Genomic DNA, 12,846 nt, shown 5'->3' on the forward strand with positions numbered 1-12,846 from the left:
GTGTGCTTAGCGGTGAATGAAAGCCGGTCCTTGGTCTGCCCGGTCATACCGGTCCTCTGTGGTCTAATGTAACATAAATTAAACACATGGGTCGGATAAAAAAATGGATTTATGGTTGTGATTAACAGTCCATCACTGACTTTGTCAGAGACAACCTTCAAGAAGAAAATTAACTGGGCACTGTCAAAAAAAGAGAGTCCATTCCAGGGATTATTAATATTAACTAAAATAAAACATTTAACACCATCAATTGCCACTAATTTCAGTCTTATGTGTAAATAGATTTTTTAATCAGAGAACGAGCTTGAGCTAGAACAGTGGTGCTAAACACAAATGTGTGATTTCATTACTCTCATTCCAGTTTATACTAAATTAATAATTACAATGTTTCCTTTTGAATGCAGTGGTGATATAAAGAACGGACAAGGTAACTATACTGCTAAAGTGAAAAACATGGGAAATATCCATAGATGACAACAGCCATCACCAAAATCAGTAATTAACCCAGAAAATAAGTGCTTTTGTCCATTTTTCCAGATGAAATTTCAATATCTGTCAGTTAAAATAGCATATTAACAATCTAAAAAGTTTTATTGAGGAAAAAACACCACAGTTTTACACGAACACCCGATTTTGCGTGTTAAATTTGAAATTTGAACAGCATAAAACTTATTTAAAATGACATTTGTTTGAGTTTTTGTCTCAATGTCCAAAAACAGGACAAAAATAGGAGAAACTATGTACAGGCATTGATAAAGACGTGATGAAGACGCCTTCCTGAGTGAAATTAGCGTAATAACCACCAAAAAAGTAAGTTAACACCATGACTAGCATTCTGACACATGGCTGGATAAGCTAACAACGTAATTAGGTTACTATATCTAGTATGCTAGCAAGCAAACAAAATACTTACTATTTTTAAAATGCTGCGGAAATAATACATATTTCAATATATTTAATATATCTATCTATATATATATGTATATGTATATATATATATATACATATATATATATATATATATAGTCAATAAAGTACTGCAACAAACAACTTACAGACAATGCAGTGTAGAGCCAAACTGAAGAGGTAAAGGAGACTAAAGGATGTCCAACCATAACCTTTCACAGAGCCTTAGCTAGATGGTCAACAAAAAGGTTTCACAGAAACTAGAGTCCAGGAGGTCCGTGACAGTGTATGTGAGCAAGGTTTAATGGCAGCTCTGTGTTTCCATGTCTCAGACATGTCTTTGACAACCACACTCTACAAGGTTTTGAATTGGGAAGGTTGCTGTTGTTCATATTTTACATTCAAAGACTCTTCAGCAAATAGAGAAAAAATAACACTTTCAAACCTGAGTATTCTTCACAGTCCTCTAAATTTTGAATTTGTACAGCGTAGCATTGTAAAGGTTTTGTCTCTGCCAGCCTTCACCGTTGTTTGACGATGAACATGACCATGAGACCATGGGGTGATGTCGGAGTTCGACTTCCACTGTGCCATTTTTCCACAACAGCAGATGGACACGGAGACGGCGAGGAAACCGCGTCCACCAATGAGCAGCTCCGTTCTCAGCCTCAACCCCTCCAGGAGCCGCGGCGTAATCTCCATATTTGGATGGCCTCAAATCTTCTCAGTGCCACAGAAGATTTGTAATTGGAGCTGAACGATACCAGACTGGCCTCTCTCACGTGAGAGGGATTTGACGAGCGCCACGCGGAGCCACTGTTGTGGCATTTTGACAAATATGGGTGGGGTTCACGTCATGGACTCTCCATCTGGCACGTCGACTCAAATCTGGAGGGCCGCTCTGTCTGTGCATGAGTCAGCCAGGTTTTGTGTTCTGGTCACTGTGTTATTTTGCTTCAGTTCTGCCTGCAACCTGATTGAAATTCCATTGTGGGATGCTCAGAGAAAAAGGCCTGAGGGTCTGAGCCGCTGCTGTTTCGCAACATGAATTTAAAGATCCTAATCAAGGAGTTTCATGATAAAGAGTGCGTATTATTTAATTTCGCAAATTAAAACAGTGCAGCAGCACATTTCTGCTCTTTCCAAACTCAGGTCGTGGGGGCTGTTTTGCAAGGTTCTATTATGATGCTGCTGAAAAATAAAACATTTTGATTATATCTGTAAGGCAATTTGAGGAGTTTCATTACTGTGTCTCTGTGGCGTGGTTTCATCTTTTATGTTTTCTCCATTTGTTTGTTAACCCTTAGAACACAGAGCATTTCGGCTGCCTTTTTCCATTGCTATGTTTAAGTGTACAGTATAAACAGAGGGTATAAGAATGTGCAATATAGAGTGTCTTGTAGACAATCAGATATAAAAAATAATAATAATTTCACCTGAGCAAAAAGTACTAAAAATGTTAAAAATCGGATTGAATATGTGAAATGTGGAATTACATCACAATTTAAAGTTAACTTGGTTTGTTTTTATGAACCAACATGATCAAATAAATAATAATATATAATATATAAAATGAATCATCACTTTGACTCAACAACATAAGAAGATGGAAAAAAATGCATTTTTTAAAGCCTGAATATTTGACCTATAAACACACACCCCCAGGATGTCCATATAAGGAGTTGTGTATTATTCCCATGGGTGCACCTGTGGCACAGATGTGTGCCACGTGAGCACTAAGGGTTAAAAAGCATTAAAGAGCGTGCACATGCAGAAATGAGAAATGCTTCCATCACACTGAAATATCAAAAATGCACTGTTCTTATGTAGATACAAACATAGCACTCATACTACATGGGTAAAAAAGCTCTATTTCTATACAGACAGCGTGAGTTAAAAATGTATGTAGACATGAACCTAATGTGAGGCACTTTGTATAAAAGCATTCAGTGAGTTAGCTTTTATATTCCGTTTAAAAAAGGATGACAATGAACAAAAGGCCGCTCAATATAAAGACAAAATGCAGTATTTCATCATCTACTACTTTATAAAAAGTCATATCTAGGGACAGTGTTATTCTTCAGCGTACTGTTTCGAGATGCAAGTTCACACTCCAAACACCTTTATCGCACTGCAAAGCAATTACAGCACAACATCTGCTTCATCCACTCGGGCCGTGCTGCATTCTAATCCACAGACGCAGCCAGAAGTGGATTCTTGCAACGTCAGGCAGCAATTCAAATCTCATTGTGTCCGTGTCGGCCACGTCTTTCTCCGTGCTCCTTTCTCACAACTCATTTGTCCACATCCCCTGGACATGACGCGTTCCATACAGTATATTATACAGTAAACCTGCACAATGTGTGTAATCCAGTCTTTACAACACGGCGTTCTAAATTCAAAGGTGACCCCCTCTTTACTAATGAATGATTTAAGAGCCAGAGTGGATTTATGTGTGTCCAAAGTGGTACAGCAGAGCTCTAAATATTGATGTGAGGGGAGAATCGGGGATTGAGAAATCTCTTCAAGAGGAGGAAAAATAACTCGTGCTTGAGAGGTTTAAAGCCTTCAAAGGTCAAAAACAAATCTGTGAAACAGTGAGCGCTGCATTCATTCAAGCACTGCCACTCATAACGGCAGCGGCCATGTCAGGAGGAGAAGAAACCTGGAAATGATCTCTAAACAATTAAATATTTGTCCTTTTCAAACATTTAGGTCATTGTCAACAAATAGAGTTATCACACAATACTCATTATATCTTCAATCTACATTATTAAAATTATCGTTGAGTCATGAAACAAACACCGCACACTGTTAAGCAGATTCATGGATAAAAAAAATCTATATTATTTTATAGTTGTCAAGACAACAAACAAGCACTAACTCCTGGGCCGCAGGTGCACCCGTGGTAATTTGCCATGGGAATAATACCCAACTCCGTATATGGACATCCTGGGGGCGTGTGTTTATAGATCACATATTGAGACTTTTTTTTGAGACCGATTTTGAACATTTTGAGTACTTTTTGCTCAGGGGTGCTTATAATAGTTGATGAAAATGAAATTTTATTTTCATTAGACTTCATCATTAGATCTTATTTTCACAAAGGTGTTGAGGATTATTTTCTGCCTCACTGTACTCCTGCTCTTCACTTGATCATCCATTCATTCATTGTCATAATTATTGAACATGAGGCTTAGCTTTAAAGAAACTACTTACAAGTGACAATGATGATAACGGTGCCTGAAGCTGCCTGAAGCTGCCTTTACCGCTTACCAGCCATTTTTAGACGGCCCCTAACTGCAACTGTTGTTTCCCCACCACTATTTTTATTACACATAAATGTAAATCCTTAAATTTACCTACAATAATCACTCTTTTGTTTCATTTCTAAAGACAAGTAACCATTTCAAAAACCATCTGTTAATTTCTCAGTGGTTTGCAAATATAAAAAAAACAAAAACTCTTGATTCAGTCAGAATTAACACATCAATATAAATCAGAGGCAGAGAGAAGATGAAAATGCATCTTAAATTGTCCAGCTTGATAAAACTGACCTTTCCTCCCTGCGTCATCATTAAGTCATGATAATATAGTCGCTGCATGACTCTTGACCAACAATGTGAATTAGAGGGCCGGCTTCATCTGTGGCTGACTGCTGATTGTCAGGTGAGCCGCTGAATTCATTATCATCATTCCGAAAGGCTGAGCTGCATTGATTTTGATCCAATTCTGAAAATGCTCCGTCGACCACATCGGCCTAATCTGCATTTCATTATTAGAATAATATCTCCCGTGATTGGGCCGTCTGCGGGGGACACAGTACGGAGGCTCGCGGAGACGTCCATCACTGAGATACAGTCAAAGCGTCAAGTATGTGTGCAAAAGAGAGAGTGTGACATTTCTCGTTTCTCATCAGGCTCTTGCCCCGGCAGGCTTAGCATATAAACAGCATTGGTTTCTTTTGCCACAATTGGACATTTGCGATAAGAAGCGTATCTGGTGCGGCAGCTGGGCCTGCGAGGCTGCCATCGCATCAGCACCTATGTACCAGGGGAGGAGCAGGAGTGACGTGCATGGCTAATGACAAGCGGCAACTTGAATAGTCGCACTTTTTGCTTGCAAGAAGCAGGATCTGTTTTCAGATGAAAGCATCAGTCGCCATTTCTGGGTATACAAATAAAAAAGACAGCTCTCGTCTACCTGTGAGAAATCAGGCCCCACAAATCCTTTTAATGAACGGAATAATGACATCCGCCAACAACCAGGGACATCAGGAGTTTTCTTTAACTGTGTTTACACAGTACCGCCTGTAGGGGCAGTGTTTGTTGCAGTTGGTTCAGCACCAGTATGTGCCCAAACAATGAGGTCAGTTGACTATTTAAAAATGAAATGACAAAGCAGAGGTAACTAAAGAGTAAACTACTAAATCTGGGCCTATGTGGGTTATGTGTGAGAGATTGCCTAACGCATCTCCAATTAACTTCTAGATCCGTGTCTCCGGATGCACGTCAGTGTTGTTCTGAGTGACTTGATTGAAGTGGATCTGCAAAAATACAGTCAAGATCACATTCGAAACCACCTCCTGATGTGGTATGGGTATTTCAGCTGTCCAAACTGCCGAAAAAAATCAAGATAGATAATCTGGGTATGCTTAAAAATCCGATTTGCGGTGTAAACAAACCTAAACAAAGGTGACAGGGTATTTTCTGGTTCCAATGCAGTACCTGAGGTCAGAACACTGCTACATAATCTTGGAAACAAGCTTCAAACTCCTCATGTGATCATCATCATCACGTTCCTCATTGCTGCACTGAACGAGATGCTAATAAAGCTTCAATGTTGTTCTCTCGCTGAGAGTCCAGCGACCGTGCATCAGTCGACCGTAAAAGTCGAATTCCCCAAACTGTTTATGTCCTTCCGATCTAATTGGACCTTGCTTTAGGTCCCATAGCAGACCATTGCTAGGCAATAAACAACAGAAGAAATGGGCAATTACTTCATATCACTGCCGGACATGGTAATAGTTATTGGCACACTGAGTCCTCTCCTCACCAGAGCGATTCCCAGTGGCCATAGAACACAATTTGTGGTCTGTGCACGGCTTAGAAAAGGGGGCAGTAACCTGGGATGTGAGGATGTGAATAAATGTCCCATTAAAAAGCTCAAGACAAATCATCATGAGATGATGACAGCCAGCAAGTATGGCCTCGCCTATGTGGACGTCTGGGTACTCAATCCCAGGGATAAGAGCCATTATGTAACTGCAAATAATCCCTTTTTATGTTTCCAATGTATGCACACGGCATGTCTTAATAACAAAACAATACAAATAGGTCTACTTTTGATCACGTGTCATGGAGAACATGAAATAAAAACACTACTTTAGATATTTTAATGGGGAAATGTTGCGTATTATATCTTTAATTTGGCACCCGTTTTGTTTTGGATTATAAATGACCTGCCACTAACACCGTCTGACATCTTCCCTTTAAAATATGTTCTTCTGTGAGCTTCTGTTCTCTCGTACCCTGATGTAACTGGAAGACCGGGAAAGTGCTCCCACTTTATATTAACTTTGTGGAGACTCAAATCAGGACACTGTGTCCTGGCCACTTGGCCTCAGTGGCTCAGCACAGTCTGGAAATCGGATATTTGATAGTTTGTTCACACACAAAAAAAAAAAAACATTCAGCCCTTTTTGGTGATAAAATTAAACATTCATTGATATTGAGAGATGCCAATACCAATTTTAGCCCATTATCATTTTCTATAATTGAGAGTTTATCCAAACAAAAATGTGCTTTTCTTCAATGCAACATTTTCTTTTCATAAATACAGTTCCAGCTTGAAAAGTCCAGCTGGTAGAAGCTCATAAATGTGCAGGAGAATAACCCTTTCCCTTGTCTGTCACGACTTTTACACACAGTGTGTTTCTGTACCAAAGCATGTAACACTGCGTGGGGCCGACTGACTCAACTGTATTGTTTCTATATAAATGCTAAAAGGCTGAAAGGATGCATTGTACGTTTTTGAGAGGAAAAAGGCCTCGCTGGCTGGATACCAGATGCCGAGCATAGCTAAAAGTGACCCTCAAATAGCCGCTGGTGCTCAGGCTAAAGTATGCAAGGGGAAAAAACTCGTTTTTTGTTGTCATAGATCTATTTTTGCTTTTTTAGATATATATATATATCAAATGGATTGGGGTCTTCCTAACAATACAGTCGCGCATAATCCTCCTCACGTCTGGAATTTATTTTCCATATCTGTTTAAGCTGCGCTCAAAGGAGTGTCAAGACCTCTATAGCAAAGAAATACAACGGCAGCAGCAGCAGCAGCAATGACCTCCTCCCGCACAGCACAATCGCTCACAGTCAGCCTTCATCCCGAGCTACAGACGCCTGCAATTTACGGGAATGACAAAGTCACAAAGTTCCCAGGAGAGAACAGTAAGCGGGTAAATAGCTGACATCACATGATAGATTAAAAACCAGTCAGCAAACGCTTTGCTCAGAGGTGACGTTTTTACAGTGACGCGTGAATGAAACAGCGCTGGTTAGTTCTCATTACTCAGCTTGACGAGAACCGAGGAGAGGAGAACGCTTTTTGTCACCAAAGCAGTCAATCAACGGCGATGTGGGGGAAAAAATGATACCCGTGATGCCACTTAGCCTCGTGATGTTGTCATTTAAATAAATGCATTGACCCGTCGCAGGTGAGAGTCAGTGAGAGCCGGCCCATTTTTCTCTCTGTCAGGAACCATTACCTTAGATTCAGATATTCACACTCAAATTAATTCTTTGAGAATTTGATCGTACAGGAGAAAGACAATGTTATTCAACCTTTACATCTCCCACAGTAAGAGGCAGAAATCTAAAAGAAACTGTACGTGCTACATCTTGGCGAAGAGCTATTTAATGACTTCATACAGAGTTGAAACTAAATTAATCAATTACTTGAGCTATAAGGAGGTAAATAATGCACTTTTAACAAGTAATTGTTAATGTGATTATTCCAGAACAGAGTGTAGAACTGTTGCTAGCCCACAGATTGTAGGATTTAAACAATGTAATATTAAATAATATACTTATTTCCATTGGTGATTGATATCTTTCTGGGACAATAACAATGTTGGAGTCTAATTTTAATGATTTCTGGGGACATAAAAGGTTTGTTTACATCACTGGAGTGGGTTTTTTTTGTTTGTTTTTTTAATTACTTCTACAGCTGATAAAATATTCTATTGTATCTGTGGCCGGAGTTGTAGTTGTGGGGATTTATGCAAATGAAAAAACACAGAGTCATACTGAATGTAACTTGATTTCAAAGATCGCTGCTCTGCCGAGGAAGAAATCTGCCTCACAGACTAATGGCCATGTAATGAAATACAAGTCTGTCATTCTGCGATGGAGCCGTTACATTAGGCCTCTCCTTCAAAACTCAGACAGCTTGTTAAATCTGAGATGTTTCGCCAGTCGTCCCGTCGGCGAAAGGACAGGAGCTGCTGCTGCAGAGATGGAGACAGGGATTCGACAGAGCGCCCACACACACACACACCAATACCTAAAGCATAACTTTATGTGAAGTTTACACCAAGTCAATTATGGGTTAACGGTGTTGCAGCCCGAGAGGCTGTTAAAGTAACGGCCCTGTAAAGTCAGTCCATACAAAAGGTATCGAGGCACATGTGGCAACTATTGCACAGCGATACATCACCCTGCTTCATTAGCTTCTTAAAAGGCAGGTTGGTGCTTAAGAGGCAGCAGGTATTCAACGGCACGTCTGACTTTGCTTCATGCATAAAATGAAGTTGGTGTTTCCAAAGACAAAAAAAAACCAAATGAGGCTACAAGGTGACAGGGAAAATGTGCACTACTCATCGAGAGGAAAACTCACGTGACTGAATCTCATTCTCTAAAACACCATTTGTAATCACGCCATCACGGAGTATACGCAGTGGGGTTAAGGCTGAGCTATATTTTTCATGGTACAACAAAGTTAGAATGTTTAAGCACTAAAAATACACTTTTGTGGTGTAACAAATGCAATCACTCTGAATGTTTGACTCTGTTTGACTGTTGTTTTCTGTCGACACAAACGTCATTATTACAACCACAGTTTAGCAGTTTCTTCAACTTTCCCTCAAGACCAAACATTTGTCGTTAGTCAGCTGACATTTATCAACATTGACTGATTTGAAAATGTTTTCACATGATAACACTTTTGACCATTTGGTCCAGCTTCATTTTCAAGTGTCAGTGACAAGAATCTACACAGACTGTATCTCACCATTTAACTGGTTGTAGACCACGTCCTCCAGCCTCTCCAGTCGCTGCAGAACAGACTGTCTGTCCACCAAGTTGGAAACTTTGCCATTCCTGGCTCGCAGCCTCTGGTCAGAGATACGCCCCAGCTGGATGAGCTCCTCAGACCGGTCCTGGATCCTGCAGTACACCGAGAACAGGATAATCCCCACGAACACAAGGATGTTGACGGTCAGCAAAGTTTTGATTTTGCGTGCCACGGCCATGAAAGGCGATGTTGTCTGGCTGACTCAGTCAAGCCCAGCTGCTGTCCATGCGTGGTGGCCTGCTTGGTCACCTTGCTGCGCGTTGCAGGAGCCTTGATTCCCCTTGATCGATCACCTTCAGCACCGCGGACAGCTCCGGTGGCCGCGCTCTCGCGCCGCGCCGGGATTTCTCGCTTTATGAGCAAAGTTCAAGGTGGAGAAAAGGTTGCTGACGGCCAGTGCGCTCGGCTCCAGTCTGTACAACCGATGTTCGTCTGTGGCTGAGGCGGCTGCACACGCTCCGCGCTCATTCCAGCTACATATTACGGTGGAGAAGCGGCGCCTGCACGAGAAGCTTTCGTCCTCTTCGACAGCATATGGCAAAGCATCTCCAATCCGCACCGTGATGAGCCACCAGTTTCCTATTAACCCCGATAAGCCTCGTCCATCTCACAGGGGATGCACTGCAATAACCGACTGTAGAGGAGCATCATCCTCCTCCTCCCGCTGCTGCTATCACTACTGTGCTGGGGCATCGCTTTGCTCACAGGCGTCTGTGGTCACTCCATCCGTCCCGTTCTACAAATACGATCCTGTCTAAAGAGCTTATGCATTCACTAAAACGCTTCAAAAACAAGGCGGTGTTTTTCTTTTTCTACCTCTCTCTCTCCCTCTCTCTCGTTCGCTCTCTGTGTCTCTCTCCCTCCGTCTCTCTCGCTCTGTCAAGGTCTGTCAGTCCATTGTTTCTCGCCTCCTCGGTGGTGCAGAGCGGGACGAGTTGTTGGGAGCAGATTCTCCCTCAGATGTTGTCAAACGATGCTCGGTGTCGACAGAGAAGATGTGACCGGGTTCTGGCACGCGCTCTCTCTCTCTCCTCCTCCTCCTCCTCCTCCTCCTGTGTGAGAGGGAGGAAGAGCCGCCGCTGCGTCCTGACGTTCACAGACACTATCATGAATATTCACGAGCTGTGTTTGGGCTCGCTGGGTAAAATAAACAGCACGCCTGTGAAGGCGCCAATACTTCCACTTGGTGGAGCAGCCTTCGCCCATTATCAATTAGTGGAGTGTGAAGAATGTGCGCAGAGATGTGTCTTTGCCATCTGATCCGCGGGTTAACAGCTTCCACCCCACCTCTGATGCCACTGCCAGGGGCAACACTAAAGCTTTTAGTGCTTAACATCATCTGTGGTGTTGCATGCTGTAGGCTATTACATGGCATGTTGTGTAACTGACCCTTCACAGGTCACAGATCACACACGTGGTCGGAGATTACTTCTTTTTTTTTTATGTTATCAAATGTGAATAAACACTAATGTCACATTAGCTTTTACAATAACAACAAAGGGAGTCTTGATTTCCAGCAGAATTGTAAACAAACAAATGCCACCGTTGCTTCTCACCCTCAGATCTTTCTCTCCGTGCTGTGCACCACTGAATATATTTCCTTCTATTCTGGAGTCAGTGACCTTCATTTCTGTTTTTTGTTTTGTTTTGTCTTTTCAAAAATGGACCCACTCCATGGTCTTCATACAATATTTGAGTTTCTTCTGTAATGAAGCTTCCAGGCCTTTTATATGAGAGCAGCGGGACATTTTCATCATTCCAAGCCCATTTAAATGACTCAGTCTCACACCAGTTATTTACCCCTGCTCCTGCCTGGTTTCTTTACATTTCAAGTCGGAAATATGTCACGTTTAAATCGGACAGATTTGACTTAATCCACATAAATAACATTTCTTTGAGAGTGGGCCATTATTAGACCAGAGTATTCAGATTGTGGTGTTTACATGAAGTGTTTTTATCCCGATTATTTGTGTGAACTGATCTCTGTAAAAACTTTAGTGCCCAACTTTAAAATATAAACAGTGTGTGTGTGTGTGTGTGTGTGTTTCTCAGTGTAGTGGTATAGATCTTGTTTTACACATTGACACTCAGGAAGTTTTATATCAAGACAGACGGAGCTAACAGCTGCAGTGCACTAGTAAAGCGAGACAAGGGAAAACAGGTTGGAGTTGGACTGAAAACACAAAGAAGTGCCCGTGAAAAGATTCAGAAGATTCTACTGCTCAAAGACACCTGGTCGACTACTACTACTACTACTACTACTACTGCTACTACTACTGCTGCTACTATTACTACTACTGCTGCTACTACTACTACTGCTGCTGCTACTACTACTACTGCCACTACTACTGCTGCTACTATTACTACTACTGCTGCTACTACTACTACTGCTGCTGCTACTACTACTACTGCCACTACTACTGCTACTACTACTATACTACTGCTACTACTACTACTACTACTATACTACTGCTACTACTATACTACTACTGCTACTACTATACTACTACTGCTACTACTACTACTACTGCTACTACTAATGGTACTACTACTACTACTACTGCTGCTTCTACTACTACTGCTACTACCACTACTGCTGCTGCTGCTACTACTACTACCACTCCTACTACTACTGCTGCTGCTACTACTGATACTGCTACTACTACTACCACTCCTACTACTACCACTACTGCTGCTGCTGCTACTACTACTACTACTACTACTACTACTACTACCACCACCACCACCACCACTACTACTGCTACTACTACTACCAATACTGCTGCTACTACTACTACTACCACTCCTCCTCCTCCTACTACTACTACTACTACTACTGCTGCTATTACTACTACTACTACTGCTACTACTAGTACCACTCCTCCTCCTACTACTGCTGCTACTACTACCACTACTACTACCACCACTCCTCCTACTACTACCACCACCACTACTACTACTACTGCTACTACTACCACTACTACTACTACTACTACAGCCACAGGAAAAAGGTTGTATAACCATGAGCAGACACCTCAGACGACTTCCTCCTCACAACCTGAAAGTCTGTAACCTCCCTTCTGCTCCTCATCTCCACTTCTAATAAATCAATCACGTACAAAGGGACTCAGTCTCACTGTGTACTTTCACTTGATTAAACAAACCCAGACATGGCACAGGCTGCCCAAAGCACTTTGAACCTTAATTTATGCCCACCAGAGGATTTTAGATTAATAATACAGATTTATATTCTTGCGTTTGTTTGCTGTTTTACTTTAATCAGGTGGCAGCTGAAAGAATGCGTGTATTCACATATTCTCACGTGTGTTTAATTCTTTTAATTCTAAACGTCTATAAAAATTAAAACAACTCTGGTTTTCTGGGAGCAAATTCAAAGGCTTTTCTCTTTTTTTTTTATCTTGAATCCTCTCATAAATCAGTGTCAGAGCTGGAGAACAGTGGGGGCACTGTGGTGTCGAGTGTGCTCTTCACAAAGTATGACCTCATCATTTCTATCATGACTGAGCAGTTTGGTGGTCCAAATTCTACATAGGCCAACTTAAACTGGGATGAGCTGTGGTTCTGACA

At 41.6% G+C, this 12,846-nt stretch overlaps 1 protein-coding gene across 2 annotated transcripts in view; it reads right to left on the reverse strand.

Annotated features, from left to right (window-relative positions):
- galnt9 (polypeptide N-acetylgalactosaminyltransferase 9) overlaps positions 1–10,308 on the reverse strand; it is an 80,009-nt gene extending 69,701 nt beyond the window's left edge. The window contains exon 1 of one of the 2 annotated variants that reach the window (XM_058637076.1): positions 9,196–10,308. In XM_058637076.1, the coding sequence (XP_058493059.1) occupies positions 9,196–9,436 (241 nt within the window). In that variant the 5' untranslated portion in view covers positions 9,437–10,308. Of the gene's footprint in view, positions 1–1,055; positions 1,142–9,195 lie in introns of those variants that run through there. The other variant, XM_058637077.1, reaches the window with a different exon arrangement.
- Positions 10,309–12,846: the final 2,538 nt, after the last annotated feature.

This window comes from Solea solea, chromosome 8 (assembly GCF_958295425.1).
Source record: "Solea solea chromosome 8, fSolSol10.1, whole genome shotgun sequence".
In the NCBI taxonomy this organism is placed as follows: domain Eukaryota; kingdom Metazoa; phylum Chordata; class Actinopteri; order Pleuronectiformes; family Soleidae; genus Solea; species Solea solea.